This window comes from Culex quinquefasciatus, chromosome 3 (genome assembly GCF_015732765.1).
Source record: "Culex quinquefasciatus strain JHB chromosome 3, VPISU_Cqui_1.0_pri_paternal, whole genome shotgun sequence".
NCBI classification, from domain to species: Eukaryota; Metazoa; Arthropoda; class Insecta; order Diptera; family Culicidae; genus Culex; species Culex quinquefasciatus.
The window spans coordinates 24,968,345-24,991,816 of NC_051863.1; the positions used below are offsets into that span (position 1 = coordinate 24,968,345).

Consider the following 23,472-nt stretch of genomic DNA (forward strand, 5'->3'; position numbering starts at 1 on the left):
AGATTGATAAATAGATCGCTTGAGTTGATCCACTAAGGTTATGAAGATCAATTTATCAAGTTTTCATTCCATCACATCTTAATTTTATGTTTACAAGAAGTTAATGAATTAAGATTTTTGTATTTATTAATTTTTCAACAAGATCAAACAGTTACAAACTGTTTATTCTGGTCAGGCTGTTGATGTTTACATTGGGAACGAGCAGGATGCACTGATCATTTACAGTTCAAAGTAATCTCAAAATTCCTTTGTTCAATTCTTCTGTCCATAAAACACATATAATTGTCATTATTCAATAAGTATTCTACGCAAATAGCTTCTAAAGAGAACTAAATTGCCTAAGCATGATGAGAGGACTATTAGGGTAAAATGGGCTATTTAAAACAATTCCAAAATATAAATATATAATTCACTTGGTCATCTTACGCATTACAAAGTAATTAATCTATCACCATATTTTGCAAATTGTTCGAAAAACAATTCAAATTATATGAGATATTTTGAAAAGGGGGCATGGGGTAAAATAGGAAGTTTCAAATAATTATAAAACAGTGTCTTTCAGTTCTCATGGTCATTTTGTACAAATAACAGTGATTAGTTTATGAAAATTATACGCAAAACACTTATAAATAAATTAAATTAGGGAAAATTGGAAAAATGGCCCATGGGGTAAAACGGGTTACTATGAATGGTCTAAAATAAGCATTATTTGATTTTTCTGCTGATTTTGCACACATAGTAGAAATAATTTTACGAAATTCCTACGCTAAATGCTATAAAAAGGAGTAAAACTACCTAAATTCGCAAAAAGGGCCCATAGGGCAAAATGGGTTACTCCAAATGGTTCGACAATGTCACCATTCGATTCTCCTGTTAATTTTACATCGAAATATGTCTATAGATATCCTATAAATGTTAATATGGTTAACTTGTAGAGTGAAAATCAAGAAAATTCCAATTTTTAGGACAAATGGGGCAAAATGGACCCTTTCCCGTCATTTCCGGTGGGTTTGCTATGCGGCAATCGATTTCTGAGATTTTTTTACATAAGAAAAACTATTTTTCAGAAGAAAAAAACAGCGGCTTCAATTTAATGGGATTAGAGGTGGGTTTCCGCCCACTGTGCGATGGGACAAACATACTTGGTGTTGTTTTCAATGATTTTCTTAAATAAGTACTACATCTTATGTGTTTTTTGAAAAGTATACGTAAAACTAAACATAAAAATGATAAAAAGTCAGAATCGTCCAAAAATGACATGGGACAATTATGCGTAGAACGGCAGTGTATCTCCGGAAAATTTCAACCAATTAGGTTGTTCCGGGTTGCATTCGACGGGTATTGTACTGTACTTTGACCCCAAATATTAATATCAGGGCCAGGTGACCTAACGGTTCCGGAAATCCGGGACATTGGAAAAGTTCATGTTTAATTGTTTTTCACGTATATGTGATATCAATACACTCATGATAGTTGAAATTGATCCTTAAAACTTACTACAAATGCAATACACGATTGCCAGAACCACTCTGGAGTGTTACTGGCCACTCCCGGGTAACCTGGAACTGGTTCCCGGGTACCCGATGAACGGCTAACTTGACTTTTTTGGTGAAAACTTATCATGTTGCACATCAAATTCCATTAAATTGAAATATATGTCCATCTTTGGTAATGCCGTTGTTCGCTGAGCCATTCTGGCCAAACTGGAACCGGTTACCGGTGGCCCCTTGGGGACACTTCCGGAATGTGAGAGAAACCCTATCATCCGACATATCAAACTTCATGAAATTTGAATATATGTCATTCTACGGTTATGCCGTTGGTCGCCTGGCCATTTTAAAACCGGGTACCGGTGTCCCCTTGGGGACACTTCCGGAATATGAGAGAAACCCTCTCATCCGACATATCAAACTTTATGAAATTGAAAGATATGTCAGTCTACGTTCATGCCGCTGTTCGCTGACCTATTCTGGCCAGACTGGAATCGTAAATTCAGAAAAAAAGATACTAAATAGCAAGAAATTCTTTCGAAAATCAATACAAACATCTTTTATCAACTACAGTCCAGCCTCGATTATCCGAAGTTTCAATTATCCGAATCACGAACAACATTTTTTTCGTTTTTTTTTTCTTTTTCTTGTTTGAAACATCAAGTTCGAGTTCTGCGACCCCATTTTAGTCAAATTTGAATAGTTGTTTGCCTATTAACATTCCACCGCCCAAGGCTCCAAAAAAGTTGGAACGGTAACTTCAACTCAATGGTTCTCGGTTGTTAGGTTGTCTAGATGATTCTAGAACTTTTCAGAACTTAATTTGATCAAATCTGTATTTTTTGCGATCAAAAATATCGTTCCAACTTCCAACCAGCCCAAGAACCAGCGAGTTGAAGATACCGTTCCACCTTTTTGGGACATGCTTTGAGCGTTCCAGTGTTAAAAAATAAAATGCAATTTCCCTATATTTCATCCAAGACCTCCATCTTAAATTAACAATTTCTAAATCACTTTAGCGTAGTTTAGGGGTCATACGTATGCTCCACAATCAAAAATTAGACAACGATAAAAAAAATCATGGTTCGATTAGGCCGATGCAAATATTTTTTCAAAGTTTTTGTCCCTCGGCTCTGGCCGGGGTCGAGTGGGGAGGAAAAAAATTAAAAAAAAAAATAAATATTGAAATAACAAGCCATAGTTTCAACATTAGCAAGGAAAAAGTGTTTTGAAATGTATTTTACACTAGTTCAGTCATTAGTCTTCAAAAAAGATGTAAGATTTGACGAAAACACAAATTTCAGCGAAAAAAACTTTTTGCGATTATCGAGTCTGGACTGTATATTGTATATAGAAGTTTATATCATTGAAATACAAGGAAAACAAAAATCATGAGAAAAGTCTTGCCGGCCAAGTTACCGGTTAAATAATATTTAAAAAATAAATTGAAATCCTGTCAATGTCACCCTGTTTTACGGTACTTGAAAATGATGCTGAAACGCTAATTTAACTAAAAATTTGTCTGATTCTTGGTACTTGAAGTTCACATCTGTGTTAGGGAAGTGCAATTTCAGCAGCAAATTTCACCAAAACTTCCCAGCGGCAGCAGCAGAAGCAACAGCGCGTAACAGTTTTCATAATTCAACATTCAATCAACACACTCCCGCTTCGAGCAACGTCTTCCTCCCATCATCGATAACCCAATTTAGTTAACTTAAATCTGAGATCTTTACGATGACAAGGAGTAATTGCTTTTTCCGAATCCCCCCTCTCGCTTCGTAATTTGCTGATTTTAATCAACTTTACCTCCACCCAATTTGTCCCACGCAAATTGAACGGCATCATCAATATCAGCAGAAGAAGAAGGTTCACTCACCTTGCACGTTATTGTCATTTTCTTCTCAAACTCCTGCTTGATGATGTTGTGCTTCTCGACCAGCGCCTTGTAGTCGTCCTGCTGCTTGCGCAGCTTCGCCTCCGCTTTTTCCGTCTCCTTGGTCGAACTGTCCTTGCGGGCCTTCTCGAGCTCCTGCAGCCGGGCGTTGTACACGTCCTTGGCCTTGGCGACGGCCGCCGTCGAGTCCTTCATCGCCTGGACCGCATCCTGGGTGCCCGACTCCTCCTCCTTGACCGTTTTGTGCTTCTTGTGCAGCTCCTCGGCGTACTTGGTGATGTTCTTGACGAGCTCGCTCAGCTTCTGGACCTTGGCGGCGTGCAGCTCGGACAGCCGCTCCGTGGTGGACTTGAGGATGATCCAGAGCGGCGAGAAGGTGCCGCCGCCACCCGAGCCCGCCTTGTTGGCGAGCTTCGTGAGCAGCTTCGAGTTGTACTCCTCGAGGTTGGACCGCTCGCGGAAGTACTCGGCCAGCTCCTTGGTCGCGGACAGGCCATACTTCATGTTCTGGTACAGCACCTCATAGCCGTTGTTCTTCTCGCCCTGGAAAAGAAGGGAGAAAGAGAGCTCACATTAGTAATTGGTTCGCACATTGGCTTGCGCTAAACAAGTAAACAAATATAATACATGGGACAAACAGAAATTAGAAGCAATACACAGCTCATTGACCACGGCGCACGGTCAACGGATGAATGGAGTCGAAGAAACCGCAAATTCACACGCGCGCTAATCCATTCATAAGTTTTCGAGCAAACTGTGTGGGCGCAGCCGCTGCGCGGTACGATATAAATTAAATTTTCAGGTTATTTATAAACAATTCCAAATCGAGCGCGCGCGTTTTTCGTTACTTTCCTTCGCCGCCGAGATTTGTTTTGAAAATAAACTCTGAATTAATTTCTGAAAAATCGTTGAACTTGTTTTAATAGATTTGCAATGTTATTTATATGTTATATTTTTGCCCGTTTGACCCAGACGAAACTCGAAATAAGATTATCCTACTTAAAACGCCAACCCCAATTCCCCGGTCGTAAAAGCTATATTTATAATTGCACTTTGCGAGGAGATGTCTGCAGCTGACTCATGGCTTCCATCAGTTGTGAACGAAACACACAAACATGTCAGCACGGCCGAGGCCGTCGGCGAAAGTGAATTAAGGAGCAACATCGCGGCGCTTTCCTTCCCAATTTGGCTCCAACAGGGCGTCATCCACAAATGACGTAGCATTTTCTTAACAGTGTCGATGGTTTTCAACCGTGACAATCTCGCATCAAAAATGATTTAGGACAGTTTTGCGATCACAGCGAAAAATTGTGGGCGTCTCGTCACCGGATTTTTTCCTGACTATGCGTCGCGCGTCGCTGACGCCATTTCTTCTTCCTCTTTTTTCGATAATTTAATCTTTGTAGCAAGCATCTGTTCCTCGCAAATAGCATCCATCCGGTCTGTTCGAATGTTTGACTGTCTCTGCGGGGATATCTGGGCCGCCGCGCGGCGACGATTCATAAAAATTTCATTCAGAATTTGCAGGGGATGGGGGAGGGTGATGTGAATGGTCGACAGTGGTCAACAGATTTACTAAGGATTAAGGTTGACTCTGTCAAAGTGACTGAACGCAGAGAGATTTTCTTTAGATAAAGCAAAAACAAATCTTATCACTTAATTAATTAAATAGAAAGGTAGACTGCTCCAAAATCAATCTCATACCACCCACATTTCGTATCCCACACCACTATATAATGTTAGTAAACCATACGTCGGTATTTGTGCATTTGGTCTTTGTTGATCTACTCCGTTCCCCACCCCTCCACTCCGACTGATTGATTTGCTTTGGAATCAACTCATTCCGAACGGAGATTTGTTAGTCATGCCATTAACATTCCAATCGAGGACTCTTCTCCCCGCTCTGCCTGAATTTCCACAGACTAGAATATTATGTGTTTAGTCGTATCGTCCGTCGCCGCCGACGACGTCGTTTTTCTCGAAAATGCGCAATAAAAATTCAATCAACCTGGCGGAGACGAAGCCTTGGCATGCCAAAAAAATCAAAATTGTCTAAGGTTAGTTCAAATTTTGTTTTAACTTTTTTTCACAATTTTTTTTTGTTTTCGTCAAATTTTACACTTTTGAAAAATTAATGATTGCAAAACAGCTGAACTAGTGTAACATGCATTTTAAAACACTTTTTACATTCAAATGTTGAGACTATGGCTTGTATATTCGTGATCGTGTTCAGAGTGCATAATTGGCAAAGGGAGCGCGTGGTTGTAAAAATATTCGGAGTGAAAAGTGATTTATTTTTGTGTGCCTTTTGTTTCGCTATTTTGTCGTGAATTGTGTGCTGCGACGAGGCATCGCGCTTGCCTTACTGCATTATTTGTGTTTTGAGCGTCATTTTCGTTGAGTAATTTGTGTTTTATGTGCTTGTGTAATCTTAATTGTTTTGTGATTTTCAAAGCCCTTTCTATATCAACGCTGATCGGAAGGCACGGCGTCGGGTAAATTGTGTATACATTTTTTTAATAAGGGTTTATTTTTTAAGGTGAAAAAGTCATTTCTATGTACAGCAATTCCCCACGAAAACAGCATGATAAAAAAAAAAGTTCTCCGAGCGGGCTCAAAATTTTTCTAGGGGTTCCTTTGCCAAAATAATTATACCCGTATTTTTTTGTTTGCCCATTAGGGTGTCTACGCCGTGTTAGGGTGGTCCAAAAAATGGCCATTTTCGTCATTTTTCGCAAAAAAAAACACTTTTTTCAAAAATTCATATCTCCGCGCCATTCAATCTGATTTTAGCTATCTTAGACGCAAAAGAAGGGTGATTAGTAGAAAGTTTCAAAAATCTAGCTTAACATTTGCAAAGGTCGTATGAAAAATTAAAATGCTGTTTTGAGGGTGTCGGGACCAAAGAGCCTAAGTCTGAAAATATTTTTACCTGATTCCTTGAAAATTTTACATAACATATAAAAAAATGGTGAAGTTATGTTTTCAATTTTCTGAGCTACGATTTTTTTAAATAAAAACTGGGGTTTTCGGCGCACCACGCGCAAAAATGGTAAAAAGACGAAAACGGCAAAAAACGACTTTTTCCACTAAAACTTGATAACTTGAAAATTTCAGCGATGACCTATACATGTTAGGGTACCAATACCGCTGGATTCGTCGGGATAATAGTGGAGCAAAATAACTGTGTGTGAGCGATTTTGTGCGTTAACCAGAAAGACCTTCCCGTAGCATCGTTGCTCGGAAGGCTCGCCGTTGAAATTCCTCCTCATAGCATCGTAAGCTTGATGAGTCTGCAACTTCAACTATCGGACTAACATTCCTCCCTTTCGTTGAACTGCAGGCTTCTTGGAAGGGCGCCGGTATTGACTAATAAAGTAGGGATCTTTATCTAATCTAATCTAACACAAACGCAGCCAGTTCGATGAAAGCATGCTGGAAAGTCTTGTGATTAGATTACGCCCCAAGCACTTTTCTTGTCAATATTAATAATTGCAGTACATCCGAGAACACCCGAAAATGTAATACAAAAATCAAAGCGGCCAGCCCTACTGCGTTGTGTTTACCGCAGAGAGGGTTCTGTGAACGGATCACATTTCACAGAATCTACAGGGGAGGAAGGATGCGTCGAATCGGTTAGGTGTGGTGTGTTAGTGTAAATTTGGCAGATATTATATTTTTAGGATGGAAGCGGAATTGGGCAATTAGGGATTGAGGCACGGAAGAGTGGGGAATGGGTAGGATGGCTATTTATTTTATTTTATAATAATATAGGAGAATATAATCATTTAGCAAAAATAATGCTGGAAAGTTCTCACCATGAATCTGCATAGTTATCTTCAAAATACACAGCCAGATTGGATCGCAATCAAACTATTGTTATGTCTCAAAATATGTTTTAATATCATTTGATGCAACTTAAATGCGAATTATTCTTGATTAAAAACATAAAAACAAACGAAAGCATTGTTAAATTGGTTTGAAAAATGTGAAAAATGAAAACAACTTGATCCGTAGTAATTTTTCAAAAAGACGCAACTTTGGATGCAATGAATGAATTTAGTGACAGTTTACAATAAGTGTGCTTGTTTACAATCAAGGTTACGTCCTTTAAAAAAAATAGTAGAGCAATTATATGAGACAGCGGATAACGATATCGATAAAGTTATGAACATATTTTTTTTTCGAAAGGATCAGAAAATTTTCTATAAATTTGCTTTAAAGACATTTAAGAAGCCTCTGAAAAAAAAAACTCTCAGGAAAAAATAAGTTCTCTTTACATAGCCAAAAAATCTTCGAATTTGTAAAGGACAACAACTCATCAAATATGCGTCCAATTTTCAATGTAAAGTAAAAGAAATGTGGAAATTTCCGATTTTTTTTTCAAAATTTTCAACTTATTTTTGATTATTTAAATTTATTTTGCAAGTAAATTTTTGGTGTGAAAAGTCCAACTAAAAAGTAGGTTTTTTTCAGAGTTTCACTTTTTCTGAAAAGTTCTACACAATACCCACAACTTTGGCGAAGACACCAAATCGATCTAAAAATTCGATCTCAAGAAACAGTTTTTTTGACTATTTGAATAGGCCTTTTGTATTGACCGAATTCTATGTAGACTTGTGCAGACGAACCAAAGATGCAAAATAATTGCTTTGTTGATTGAAAAGTATGTGCACACAAAGTTTCATCGAAATAAAAAAAATACAAAAAAAATGAAAAAAAAAATCTTTTTTTACGATCTGTTTGAATCTTATGATATGGAGAAATCGAAAAAATGGTTTAAAAAAAACAATGAAATAAAAATAAATCAAAAATCATACTTTATTTTTAGTGTCACTGATTATTTTTCTATTCTTTACTACGCCTAGACAAAAGAATCGACATCTTTACTACGATTGAAATCTAATAGTTAGGATGATAGCATAAATCAACCCTGGAACGACTATCACAGACTTGGTAAATGCGACCTTATGTTTTGTACGGGCCAGTTTTACTAAGGCTAAAAAATGATGAAATACAATTTTGAAGACAAATTCAAAACGCAAACCTAGTAGAAATCCGCACAAAAACAATCTGTTAACAGATTGTGCCTCCACTTGGATGTTTACAACTGCACCCGTATCGCACCGTACACCAACAACAACCCCAACATCGCGGTGCAACGTGTAATCTGGTACCCGCACACGGTGACACGATGTTTAGCGAGCTCACTGGCGATAAACAACACGAAGCACGTTAATTTATTCCGTCCCCTACTATATAGTCAGTAGGTATCCATGATTCTACCCATAGCATAATGGTTCACAAACTTGTAGTCGTGAGGGGATTGGGGATGTAGTTGTTAGTTTTTTTTTTACGGAACACACCCATCCACTTGTGATGTAATTGACGAGATCATTCATTTCAGGGGATTCGGGGGGGCTACCTTATGAAGTGTAAATATTACCAACGACGGCGCCTCTCCAGCAACATCCGGTACCGCACTGAACGCTTTACAGACGAACGCAACCCGCAGACGATGTCGCCCTGCCAGCCGTATCCCATCCAGCTTCTGCTCGACCTTCCGCCAATGGAACTCCGTCTTGAGCAGCATGTTCCCGTAGGTACGCGTAACGTGCCGATACCACCGCACAACCGTTCCGAACGGACGGAACAGTTGGAACAACTGCTCGTCCGTGAGTTCTCGCGGGATGTTCCGGACGTATAAATGCCAGATGATGGCGTCCAGTTCCGGACGGGGCGCGGTCACGATGGCGGGTTTGAATAGGCGATCCTCGGCAAAGAAGGAATACGATCTCTTGTGAACTAGCAGAGGGTCACGGGCCTGCTCACCGAGGAATCGGCCGTGCAGTTCGCTAATGACGTGTGCGGCTTGGCGCAACGTTGGCACGTAGATGTGCGCATATTTAGGCTGGAGCGCGATTCCGACGATGTCGACGAACTGACCGAACAGGTAGGCGAGGTCCGATGCGTTGAGTGAGAGTTGGGCGTAGTTTGGGACAATCAGTACGACCATGTTGGAGGACACTTTCTCTACACTGTTCTGCTAAATTGTTGCTGCGTTGTTTGAAACATAAATCGAAAGAGTTCAAAAAACATCATTCGGTTTTGAATAGAATCTGGTAGTCACTTAGCCATTGGAAACCCTGGGATGGAGATTCGATGTATAATGACAAACAAATAGAGAGACACACACAGAAGTGCAAACATAGAAAACATTACCTTATCCCTGAATGCAGACGATTCACGACACTTCTCTACTCTCAGCCGGCGATCGTTGACAACTAGTGGTAGCATAAGACGAAGAATCTCCGATGATTTGTAGCGTGTCTTTAGAATAAGAAAACCTTCTAATTTGCAGTGAACGGTTATGAGTACCACTTCACCCCACGGCTTAAAGTGTTGACGAATCCTAGCATCGCTGAACGCAAAGAGATTCCCGACAAAGAATTTTTCCAAATGGTAGCCCCTATTTGTGTCCTGGTCTCCGAAGCACCACTCTACATCCAGTGGAAAGGCAAAGCCTTCGACCTTGTCGAAGTGAATCTTTCGCCTGCGTTCGCCCTGAGTAGCTTCGTTGAATCGGGCCACGATGTCGCGCCAGTGGAATGTCGTCTTCAGTATTACCCACCCACATTGGTTGTCCGCCCGATGGAACCACCGAAGTACTGAGCCCAAGTTTCGGAAGAATTCCAGAACATGCTCGATCCTCGCAGTGTTGGTCACCGCGAACCGCCAGATGTAGCTGTCGAGGTTCAGCAGCTGTCGTCGCGTCCCGGGTAGCTTTGTCGGGCGGGATGCAGCCTGGCGGGTCTCGCGAGCGTTACACAGTGCGACACTCAGCGGTGTTGGGTCTGTGGCACTGACGAAGCGACCGTGAAGTTCGTGGATGACGTACAGCGCGTCCGTCCGGTTCGACACATGGACGTAGCTACGTTCGCGTACCGTGTCAATTCCGACGACCTTGGTGTGTAATCCAACAATGGTGGCCAGATCAGCCTCACTTCGATTCATTCCAGGAGACGATATGCGCAATGTGGCGACGGCCATTTTCAGATTTGTTGGTATTTTGAACTACTATGAACTGCTTTGTTAAGTATGATTACAAAAAGCCTGATTTGGTTTTGAATAGATATTGGTAGTCACCTATCGAGTCATTGGAAACCCTGAACAATGCGCTCTGACCAGATCTCTAAAACAGTTGGGAATCAGATTCAGAGAATATAACATAAACAGAGGATAAAACTGAGATCGTACACTTTGGTTTCAGAAACAGGTAGTCGAGCGGGTACAGTGTACGGGCCGACAAGTCCTGGATATTGAAGTAACCGTGATTGGATGAGTTTGAAAAGAGAAAGAAATACTGATGAAGAAAACAAGTTGCATGAAACAAACAAATTATTGTGTTGGTATGCGTGATCGGATATTCGAGAGTATTACGGAGTCAACATTATTCTCTCAATTTGGTTAGAGACCATTTTGATCCCGGTTTCTCCAACAAATACGAAAAAAAAAAAAAAAAAAAAATAGCTCAAAATCTGCAACAGTGGATTTGCTGCAGAAAATGTCACATTTTATAACATTTTTTGCAGCAAGCCCGTAGATTATTTTTGTGTAAACATGTCAGCGATCTGCAGTTCTCACCAACACATATAATGCTGGCGCGTCCCCGAGCAACACTTCTGAGGGAAGAATTTGTTGGTATTCTGTTCCTCACAATTCATCAAGCGTCCATGGCGCGGTGGTAGCGTGTCGGATCAAAAACCGAGAAGTTGATGGTTCAATCCTCGTTCTGTTAGGGTTTTTTTTCGCAATACCAGCAAACAGCAGTCGGTAATGTCCATAATTGTCGGTAACGGGCAAAAATGCCATACCCCTATACCGCAAAAAAATACATGAAGACAGATTTCATGCAGAATTTGATATACTTTCATGCAGGCCATGCATCACAATCAACCCAAGTAACATTTTCAAACCAACTAGCCACCACCAAGTTTTATTAAGGTTTTATGGTAGCATCTTGATTGCTCAGTAGCTTTATTTCGGCATTTACCGCAACCAATAAGCAAAAGCTAATTATTAGACAAAGTTTTATGCCTCGGACATAAAACCTGGTGCAAATAAAAGCTAACTGGCTTTCAATAAGGTTTTAAAGAGCGTTTAACGCAGCCAAATAGCAATGCTTAACGGTGCACATCGACCAGAGCTTTTGCACACAGATTTTTGTTACAGACATTTTAGTATCTTCAAAACTACGGACCCTAACGATATATTTTTTTATTCATCCCCTACAGTAATGCCCACAAAATAGTTTACAACAAAATTTGACTATTTTTACAATCGGATTTTTGCAGGATTGGGTCCGTAAGTTTGACAATTTTTAAATAAGATAACAACTTCTTTGGTTGCTGTGCATCCTTAAATATGACGCTAAACGCGTGTTCTGATTAAATATGATTGACCGCCATGTTGGCAGAAAAAATATTAAAAGCATACATTTTATTAATATTTGATGGAAATACACATTTATGCTGAATTTCGGACACAACTACCGTATTTTTCGAAAATACTCAAATTTTCAAAATATGCAATATGGGTATCTAACGAAGTGAAATTTTTAATGCTTTTTTACTTTATTAGCTTTTTTTTTCAAAATAATAAAATTTTCAAAAAATACCATATTTTTTCGAAAATACTCAAATTTCAAAATTTGCAATGTGGGCGCGAAGCGAAATTTTGTATACTTTTTCAATTTATTAGAGTTGCTTTTGGAGAATACTAAAAAAAATTCACAAATTACCTATTTTTTCGAAAAAACTCAAATTTTCAAAATAATCATTATGGGTATCAAACGAAGCTAAATTTCGTATGCTTTTTCAATTTATTAGAGTTTTTTTGGATAATGTTAAAATTATCACATATTACCGTATTATTTCTAAAATACTCAAATTTTCGAAATATGCAATATGGGTATCAAACAAAGCGAAATTTTGCATTGTGTTTTTTCACTTTATAAGAGTTTTTTTTATATACTAAAATTTTTACACAAATACCTTTTTTTTGAAAAATACACAAATTGCCAAAAATGCAATATGGGTATTAAACGAAGAGAAATTTTGCATGCTTTATACATACATTCAAATTGTGTATGCTCAATACCAAATTCGTCGTTTAAAACCCATATTGCAAGTTTAAATATGAGTAGTATTTTCGAAAAAATACGGTATTTTGAGAATTATTTTCATATTTAACAAAAAAACAAAAAAAAAGCTAAAATAAACTGAAAAAAGCATACAAATTTCACTTCGTTTGAAACCAATATTGCAAAATGTGAAAATTTGAGTACCTTCGAAAATATACGGTGCTTTGTGAAAATATCAGTATTTTCAAAAAAAAAACTCTATTAATGTGAAAAAGCAAACAAAATTAAGCTTCGTATCCACATAGCATTTTTTGAAAATTTGAGTATTTTCGAAAAAGTACGGTAATTTGTGAAAATTTTAGTATCTTCGAAAAAAAAAACGGCAATTTGTGAAAATTTTAGTATTTAAAAAAAATCACTTTAATAAAGTAAAAATCCATATAAAATTTTGCTTCGTTTGATACCGATATTGCATATTCTGAAAATTGGAGTACTTTCGAGAAAAATACGGTATTTTTTGAACAATTTTGAGAACATATTTTACTTTGAAACTTATTAGATTTACAAAATAGATATTCTTAGTGAATGTTCTTAGTAAAAATTAACATGATATGGTTGAATTATGTCGATTTTAAAAAGATTTTGAGTTATCGTCCATTATCGGCGATAATCTTATCGAAATAACGATACGATAACGATAGTTCTATCGTTCTCGTTACCGTGATCGAGCCTCGATAATTTTATCGTTAACTTGATCACAATCATGCGACCGGCGTTTGGGTGTAGTATTTCTTGCTTTAAACAAAAAGAGACACACACAAATCGACAGCTTCGCTTCGCTTGGACACGGTGATTTCGGCGGATTGCAGACTGGATTTCGTCATGTAGATGTGATGGTTTTGCCAAAACAGGTTGCCTAGGAATTGACAATTCATGGGAATGAAACCGATTCCGCCTGAATCCAATCCAATCTTCACCGCGCACCAGGGACAAGCAAAGGGATTTGGAATCTCCACGGTATCCCGAAATAAGTTTCGCTTGGAGTTGGACGGTTTTTGGGAAGGTCTAGGGCATAATACACACACAAATACACATAAGTACAAACAGCGAATATTACCAGCAGCATTTCCTGAAAGGCGGACCACTTGCGATCATCTTCCACAATTAGCCGGATACCATTCACAACTAATGGTTTCATACGACGGATGATCTCTCCTGATTTGTGGCGGGTTTTCAGAATAAGATAACCGTATGATTTTTGGGGAAAGTTCATGAGCACCACTTCACCCCAAGACTGAAAGTGGTCACGTATCTTGGCGCCGCTGAATTGCAAACAAGTCGCCAAAAAGAATTCTACCAAATGGCAGCCTCGTTCCGTGTCCTTGTCGCCGTAGCACCAATCGATATCCCGCGGAAAGTGGAGATTTTCATATTTGTAGAAATGAATCCTTTGTTCGGGTTCGGCAAGTGTTGCTCCGTTAATGCGGGCTACGACGACGCTCCAGTGGAATGTGGTCTTCAGTATAACGCACCCATATTGATGGTCAGCTTGATGCCACCACCGAACTACAGATCCCAAGTTTCGGAAACATTGCAGAACATCTCCAATGTTCGAAACGTTGGTCACCACAAAGCGCCAGATGTAGTTTTTGAGGTTCAGTTGCAGCCGCGACCCCGATGGCTTCGTCCACCCTGATGGATCCTGGTAGTGATTCCCAAAGTTGACCTTTAACGGCATTGGGTCCGTTTCTCTGAAGAATCGACCGTGGAGCTCGTGGATAGCTTGCAACGCTTCAGCGTAATTAGATACGCCAACGAAGGCATAATTGTTTCTGTCACTTATTCCCACAACTTTGGCATACAGTCCAAAAATGTATGCTAGATCTGCCTGACTCAGCTTTAAACCAGCAGTCGTCACATGTAATGTAGTCGCGGACATTTCAGTTAGTATTCAACTCAACGTGGCTACTTGAAGAAAAGGGATTACAAATTCGTTTTTTTAACAATGTTGAAACAGGGCAGGTTTTGAATAGATCTTGGTTGTACCCATAAAACATCTCGTCATGTTTAAATTTGATGTTGGTTAACGCTTCAGTTTCGTCATGGTATGATAGATTTGGACTTCCTGTATACGCCCCAATCGACAGAATTGAATTTTAGTGAATTCCCTGCAAATGAATAAAATTGAAATTTTTTGGTATAAATGGGCGTTTGGAATCATCTTAAGCAACCATGCGCACCCCCGAAATTAACCATTTTATTTATTGGAGCGTGTTCAGAAAGCCCACATCTATCGTACCTTGACAAAACTGAAACGTTTGCGTTTCACGAAGTTTCACAAGCATTACAAACATACATCACACTGGCTTAAGCGCTACAATTACCAGCGTCATTCCCTCGAAGTAGAAAACAGTATTGTGCGCCACCGCCGCCACCACCGGGCGACCGTGAACCACTAGGCAGTTCATCCGGCGAATGATCTCGTCAACGCTGAGCGGGCAATTGAGCCGCAGGAAGCCATACCTTTGCCACGGTACAACGTGTAACCGCAGCACCTCACTCCACGGTCGGCAGTGATCCTGGATTGCTGCACGGACCACGTCACTGTAGGAGTCACCGTCCGGGACCAGATTCCCGATGTAGAATTCCTTGACATCGGCATCTTCTTCGTGCCATCCAATCGAGTTCAAAAAATGAGTATCGTTCATAGCGTCGAACGAAACCGCCAGCTCCTGTCCGGCGAGCGTTGTCCCGTTGAGAAGTGACACTACGAAGGACCAGTGGTGAGTCGTTCTCAGAATTACGCGTCCAAACTTGCAGGACTCGTGAAACCAGCGGATAACGGTTCCCACTTGGCGAAAAAGCTTCAGAACCTGGTCAAATTCCAATCCTGGCGCGATGTTATCCACGGCAAATTGCCAAATCGGATCGTCGAGCCGGCGGTGCGGTGTCTGCACCCGTTGAGGTACGAGCAGATTTTGCGTTGGGTTCTTCGCCAGTTCAACCTGCAGCGGTGGAAGGTACGCTCCTTTTACGAACCGCCCGTGCAGTTGTTCTAAGACGTACAACGCCTGGTCACAGCTGGGCACGTCCACGAACGCGTACCTTTCTTTGACGGATATCCTTACCACGTCGACAAAGTGCCCGAACAGGGAGGCTAGCTCCGCCGCTCCAAGCGATAGCGGAGCGGTGTTCTTGACAAACAGAGTTGTGGAGGTCATATTGGTATAAACACTGCTGGATTTGAACAATCAGGATGGTTTTGAATAGATATTGGTAGTAATCTTCAAAACAAAGACCGGCTTTTGTTAGCACACACTAAACACAGAGTACACAAAAATGACAAAATGTTAGTTACCGTAACTTCCGTAGGATCCCGCGCGTGACTACAGGGCGCTCCTGACCGATCGACTACCACCGTGAGGCGGTGACTCCCCAGCCGAAAACCGTTCAGCTGGGCTACGACTCGCTCCTTCCGACACGTAATCCTAACCAGTACGTGTCCGTACGTCTTGTACGCGTTTCTCCAGCTCCAGCATACCACTCCGAACGGTTGAAAAAGGTCCTCAACCCGTTCAAAGTCCACGTCCGGATCGATGTTGCTCACGACGTATCGCCACATCGGGTCGGCCAGCTTAACACGGTGCCGACTTACGGTGGGACGCTTCCCGCAGTCATAGCTGCCACCGCGTTGGAACTTGACCTGCAGCGGAGGCCACTGCGCGCCCCGAACGAATCGTCCGCACAGTTCGTCGATGACGCGGTAAGCTTGGGTACGACTGGCGACGTGAACGTACGCACAGTGCTGGATAACTTTGATTCCGACCACCTCGGCGTACAACCCGATCAGGTAGACCAGATCGGAGGAGTCGAGCGCGAGCAAGGAACGGTTCGCCACAAACAGTTTGGCGATGGGCATTTTCTTTTAGTGTTCTTGACTACTAGAACTATAGCGAGAGATACGTTCAACTAGACAATCACGGCATGTTTTGAATAGATGTTGGTAGACTCATATATGTTTGGCATTGCTGGATTGGAAGCACTTCGCTTCGCTAGGAGACGGTGATTTTAGCGGTTTGCAGACTGGACTTCACCATGTATACTGTGATGTAATCCATTGCCGGCCGCTCCCATATCCACCGCGCACTGGGAAAGGGATTTGTAAGACGGAACTTGTCAATGCTCCACTTTTTAAAGGAGATAAGGGAAAATCTCCACCGTATCCTAAAAGAAAACACGTAACAACACACAAACAAAGACCCAAATGTTTACCCTCGAATCCCACGGCGTCCCACGCGGCATCGATCCGACAGATTCTGGCAGCTCCCTGGACCGCACATCGTTCTTGCAGATCGCGATTCTCAAACGATGTCCCGCCAGGGTTGTGCCTCGCAGGGCGTCCAACACCTGCTTCCAACGAGCGGAGGTTTTCACGATAACGGCTCCGTGCGTTCCGCACACGTGACGGTAGCTCCAACAGACGGTTCCGAACTGAGCGAACAGTTCCAGGACGAATCGGAAGTCGGTATCGCGATCGATATTTCCCACCACAAACTGCCACGCGGGCTGGACAAGATCCGGTCTGTTTCTAACGGGTGGGAGCTTTTCCGTGGGGGGTTTCTCCGACCGGGACTTAACTATTGATATTCGCAATGGGACAAAATCCCCGTCCCGAGTTTGGAAAAAGCGACCTTCAAGTTCGGTTACTGCACGGCAAGCTTGTTTGTGGCTAGCGACCACCACGTATGCGTGTCCGGGCAGTACAGTTATCCCAATCACGTCAACGTACAGCCCAAACAGGTATAGAAGATCCGATACATCAAGTGGAAGCGAGTCCAAGCTGTTCAAAACCAGTGTTCTGAACGACATTTCTACTGTTGTGTTGTCCCTGGAATTATTTAGATGACCTGTAAGAGCACGGCCAATGTTTTGAATAGAATCTGGTAGAATCAACTTGCAACTGCCTGCTGTTTGCTACGGTATGTCCACGCATCCTTCCTCCCCTAAAGATTCGTTCATAGAATCTGTATCATGCGAATTATGCAACGCAGTAGGCCTGGCATCTTTAATGAGTAGTATCCGTTATTTTCTAGTTTAGTATACAATGAACAAAAAACACAAAACACAAAGAAACCATTTTACCCTTTGATCGTGAGTCCTCTCGACGAAGCTCCCGTTCGAATCTTCAACCGTAGCCCGTAGCGAACGCGCTTCGCTCATGCAGATCGCAAAGCTCAACCGTTGTCCGGCCACTACGGTTCCGTGTAGTAACTGAAGCACGCTCGTCCAGTGCTGCGCCGTTTTCACGACCACGAATCCAACCGTTCCGGACGTATCGCGACCGCTCCAGCAAACCGTTCCAAACGGGCGGAAAAGGTCCAAAATGGCGCCGAAATCGGTCCGCTCGTGCAGGTATTTCACGCAAAACTGCCACATGGGAGTCGCCAGATCGCTTCTCATCCGAGCAGCGGGTAGCTTCTGTCCCGCGAAGTGGTACTCCGTCAGAGATACCCGCAGTGGGGCGAGATTCCCGTTTGGGCCCAGAATGTATCTTCCGAACAGCTCGTGGATGGCACGGATCGCCTGTTCTTGGTTCGGAACGTTAACGAACGCAAAACTGCCGTTGATGTCGATGGATAGTACGTCAACGACGTGGCTAAACAGGAATACGAGATCCGACCCGTCGAGCTGGTGTAGGTTTATGTCATGCACGAGCACTGTACGGGGTTCCATTTTGAAAACTGAGTTTTCACTGACTGTTACGGATTCTGTGAACTATTTTTTTACCCTAGCCGCTGGTGTCGAATAGATCATGGTAGTATCTGCATTGCAAAACACATCTAAATACTGTTAGTAGCACACAAGACGCGAGTTCTTTGCTTCGCTTTTAGACGGTGATTTGAGTGGATTGCGGACTAGATTTCGTCATGTATATATGCTGCTTTTAAAAACAGGTTGATTCTATCTCTTTTTAAAGGGGATAAGGGAAAATCTCCACGGTATCTCCAAATAAGACACAAGACACGAGTTAAGAGTACAAACCAGGACACCAACCAACATTAAAAGGTAGTAAATTTCTACTATTACCGTTGTAACATCTTCAATTTTGTCCTCCACAGGTATCGTCACGTCCAACCTGCGGCCGCGAATCACGACAGGACCCATCTGTCGTAGAATCTCATCCGCGGAGTATCGGGACTTTAGATCCAGGCAGCATATCTTCCGATGAAAGTTGAACGAAATCCTCACAACCTGCCCCCACCGTTGAAAGTGCCATCGTAACTCGCCTTCGTACTTCCGACCCTTTCTGGACAAGCCTCCGATCAAGATTTGCATCATCCGGAACCCTTTAGCTAGCGGCGCTGGAATCGATACCGCAACTCCCTTATAGCACGTTGCAAACATGTGTTTCCGATCGATAGTGACGTACAGTCGATTCCCGGCCAGGGTCGTGCCGCGCAGCGTATCGGTCACGATGGTCCAGTGCGCTGATGTCTTCACCATGACCGAGCCGTGCGTTCCCGAGGCATCGCGACTGCTCCAAACGATTGCTCCGAACGGTCGGAACAGTTCGAGCACGACGTTGAAGTCGGTGTTCGTACCCAGGTTGCTCACGTAGAACTTCCAAATCGGGTGCGCCAGGTCCGGTCTAATCCGGGCGGGAGGTAGCTGCTTGGTTGGCTGTCTTGCTGGCGATTGTTTCTTCAGGGATAGTTGCATCTGAACTAGATCTCCATTCGGATGTTGAAGGATGCGACCGTCTAGCTCGTGGATGGCACGGGCAGCGTCACTCAGAGTTGGAACTACGACATTTGCGAACCCAGACTTGAAGTCGATGGCTAGTACGTCAACGCACGTGCCAAAAAGATAGACGAGATCCGAGACATCGAGTGGTAGCTGGTTGATGTTTGTGACCACAATTTTGGCAGCCATTTTTCGCTTTCTTCACTGGAGTTTACACCTTAATAGTTTATAGATCTGCTCGTTACAGAATCCTCTCTGCGGCTAGTGCAACGCAGTAGGCCTGGCCGTTTTATGATTGGAATACATTTCTAGAATGACTGCTCGACGGAACGTCCAAGGTTTTGAATAGATTATGGTAGGTTAAAAATCTGGTAATATTTTCATTACAGTCCTTGTAGGGATTAATGAAATGCGTATACATTGATCCTACAAGACATTAAAAACAAAAATCGTTATATCATCGCTTCGCTTCGCTACGAGACGTTGATTTTAGCGGATTGCAGACTGGATTTCATCATGTAATGATTTCCAAGAACCCTATAGGAATTGATAATTGTCAAGGAAAGGGATGTTGAAGATGGAAGTGTTGATGCTCCACTTTTTTAAGGGGATAAGGGAAAATTTCCACGGTATCCTGAAATAAGTTTCGCTTGGACGTTTTGTTGGAAAGGTGTAAGGTCTAGGATACGCTCGAAGCAGGCATTGCGACCATTAGTTAGTTATTTTTAATTGAAACATCACTAAATTCGCCACATCGGTATGAAAATCTTTACAAACTAATATCTAGTATTACCATTGCCAAATCCTCCGTTTCGTCGCCCACCTCCACAACCAACTTGCAGCCGCGGATCACGAGAGGGCCCATTTGTCGAAGGACCTCATCCGCGGTGTAGCGTGACATCAGGTGCAAACAACAGAGCTTCCGACGAGTGCCGAATGCCATCCATGTCACATGTCCCCAGCGCTTGAAGCGGCTGCGCAACTCGGCTTCGTACTTCTGCCCGTCTGCCCTGGACAGATTCCGGATCGTGAGTTGCGCTATTCGGAGATCCGGCTCTTCTTTAAAACGAGCTGTAAACGCGATTTTCCGATCGAAGATAACCTTCAGCTGATGTCCGGCCAAGGTCGAACCATGGAGGGATTCCAGTATCGGTTTCCAGTGCGAACAAGTCTTCACGATGACGGATCCATGCGTTCCGGACCCGTCCCGGCTGCTCCAGCAAAGCGTTCCGAAGGGTCGGAACAGGTTCAGAATGGCGTTGAAGTCGGCCGTCTTGTTGAAGTTGCTCACGTAAAACTTCCACAGCGGTTGTTCTAAGTCGGGCCTGCTCCGAGCCGGAGGAAGAGTCGTGATCCACTTGCTGGCAAACGCGCTATAGTTCAGCGACAGGCGCATCGGGACAAGCAGCCCGTCCGGACATTGGATGTACCGACCGTCTAGCATGAAGATTGCATGTTGAGCCTGTTCGGGACTTTGCACTTGAACGTTTGCGTATGTGGACGAGGCATCTATGCCCAGTACTTCAACGTACTGGCCAAACAGATAGACGAGATCCGATGCATCGAGCGAAAGAAAGTCAAAGTTTGTGATATGCACGATTTTGGATCCCATTGTTCACTTGCTTCACTGAAGAAATGTTGACTGTTTTGTTAAGAGATCTGCCCAACAGAGTTGCCAAGGTTTTGAATAGAGTATGGTAGTATAGAATCTGCTCTACAATTACATGGAAACATACATACAATAATACCTAGTTCAACCAACGAGCACACAACGAATAAATTACCCATAAATCTCGCTTCAGCTTGCCGTATTTCTGGCATGCCTCAACCGTCAAGCTCGTCTCCGAAGGATTTGACATGTTTCCGACATAGAACAGCGTTGCGTCAGCAATCTCTTCCTTGCAACATGCCACAGGCAGTATTGCCACTTGTTCAGATCCGATGGAAATCTTCAGCCGATGCCCAGCTAGAGTTGTTTCCTCCAGTGAGTCCAGTACGTTCTTCCAATGGGTTGAAGTTTTCACGAGAACAGCTCCGTACGTACCGGAAGCAGAGCGACAGCTCCAGCAAATCGTTCCGAACGGTTTGAATAGTTGTAAAACATCCTTGAAGTCAGCTTGCGAGTCCAAATTGCTCACGCAGAACCTCCAAATCGGTTGCACCAGATCCAACCTAGTCCGAGCCGGAGGAGGTTTCTCTAGCGATCGTCCCGCTGACAGGGATTTCCTCCTCGATACGTACAACGGAACTAGATTTCCGTTAGGTTGGTGAACGAAACGACAGTTCAGTTCACGGATGGCACGCGTGGCTTGGGATTGGTTGGGAACTTTAATGAATGCATGTCTGAAGTTGACATCGATGCCCAGAACGTCAACGTACAAGCCAAACAGATAGACGAGATCCGGGGCATCGAGCCCAAGAAGGTTTATGTTTGAGACCTGCACGATTTTGGCTGCCATTTTCTTCACTGTAGGGCCTGGGAGAATTACGAATTTGATTTCTTTACAATTACAGATATTAACAGATATTACAGGTTTTGAATAGATGTTGGTAGGATCTTAGCTGTACTAGCAGGCCACACAGATCGTGTTTCATATTAGCTTCTAATTACCTTCGAACACAGAACAGTCGGACAATCAGACGTCGAGTCGAGGTAGATCTTCAGTCGCTGCTCTCCCTGCACCGCTGCATAAAATCGCGCAACAACTCCTCTCCAGGAGCACTTGGTCCGCACCAGGACATCGATTCGATAAGCATCCCAGCGTTTACTCCAGCAAACCTGGCCAAACGATGCGAACAGTGCCAGCACCTCGTCGGGATCCAACTCATGATCGTGACTTTTCACGATGAACCGCCACACGGGTTCGGCCAGCTTTGGGCGCTTCCGAACCACCGGTGATTCCAGCTTTAGCTGTTTCGGCTCATCGTCGGCCAGCCCCACCCTCAGCGGCCACTTCAAGATGCCGGGAAAGTGTCGACCTTGGAGCATGCCAAGCGCAAAGTTGGCGCCGGATCGGCTTGCCACGTACACGTTTGCACGCTCGCGGAGCACTTCAATCCCCAGTACACGGGCGTACAACCCGACGAGGTAGACGAGCTCGGATGCGTCGAACGCGCGGACGGCTTCGCCGTGAATGTGCAGTGCGGCGATGACCATTTTCCTTTGCTTTTAGTTGATATTCTTCACAATAGTCACAACAGTTTTCGCTTCACTAGAAGATGGTGATTTCAGCGGATTGCAGCCTGGATTTCGCCATGTAATGCGATGATTTTCTAAGAGAAAGTTGCCAGGGATTGGGAAGACGAGAAGTGTTGATACTCCACTTTTTTAAGGGAATAAGGGAAAATCTCCACGTTATCCCCAAGTAAGTTTCGCGACACAGTCGCAATAGTTTTGAATAGAAAGTGATCAGTTCTAGGGATTGCTACAAAAAACACAAAAGAAACAATATAATTACCACTTTGGTCATCCCGCTAAGGGCAGAAACGCCGTCGTTAGTTGTTACGTGAGTGATCAAGAGTCGGTGCCCTTCCAGGAAAGTTCTCCGTCTTAAGTGCTGCAGCACAATCTGCCAGTGCATCGTTGTCTCCAGGATGACGGACCCGAACGTTCCCGTTCCATCGCGTCCACTCCAGCGAACCGTCCCAAGCGGACGAAACAGTTCCAGGACGCGGTTGAAGTCCAGTCCCGGAGCGATATTTCTCACCCCAAATCGCCATATAGGCTGGGGAGGATTCCCAGGCGGTTGTTGAACCGCCAGAGCAGTACGTTTCCGATATTTGGCAGGAGTGACGCCTTCATAGCGAACCGTCAACGGTGCCAACAACGGACCATGGATGTAGCGAGAGTTGAGCTCGTGGACGGCTCGCAAAGCTTCCGAGCGAGTGCTCACATGGACAAATGCGAACCGTTGCTTGACGAAAATGGCCACCACTTTGGCAAAGAGGCCAAACCAATAGGCCAAGTCGGACGCTTCAAGCATCAAATCGTGCCCTTGTTCAACGAACAGGTAGTACGTGGTCCCCATTTCGGTATAGTCACTTTGGGTAAGAATAAGGAAAAGTTTCACTCCAAGGAACAATGACAGGCTGACTCAGATAGTTTCGAATAGAACTCGGAAGTGCTCCATCATTGTGCGATGTGTTACAAGATCCACAGGACGCAAACAAACAAAACAACCCTCAAAACGTTACAACAAGTA

At 43.1% G+C, this 23,472-nt stretch overlaps 1 protein-coding gene across 9 annotated transcripts in view; it reads right to left on the reverse strand.

Moving 5' to 3' along the window:
• Positions 1 to 23,472, reverse strand: part of LOC6041930 (F-BAR domain only protein 2) — an 84,235-nt gene that overhangs the window by 36,276 nt on the left and 24,487 nt on the right. For 6 of the 9 annotated variants that reach the window (XM_038265716.1, XM_038265712.1, XM_038265711.1 and 3 more), the window contains one exon: positions 3,367 to 3,927. In XM_038265716.1, coding sequence (XP_038121644.1) covers positions 3,367 to 3,927 — 561 coding nt within the window. Of the gene's footprint in view, positions 1 to 3,366; positions 3,928 to 14,910; positions 15,763 to 17,668; positions 18,275 to 18,613; positions 19,475 to 23,472 lie in introns of those variants that run through there. The other 3 variants (XM_038265713.1, XM_038265715.1, XM_038265714.1) reach the window with 3 other exon arrangements.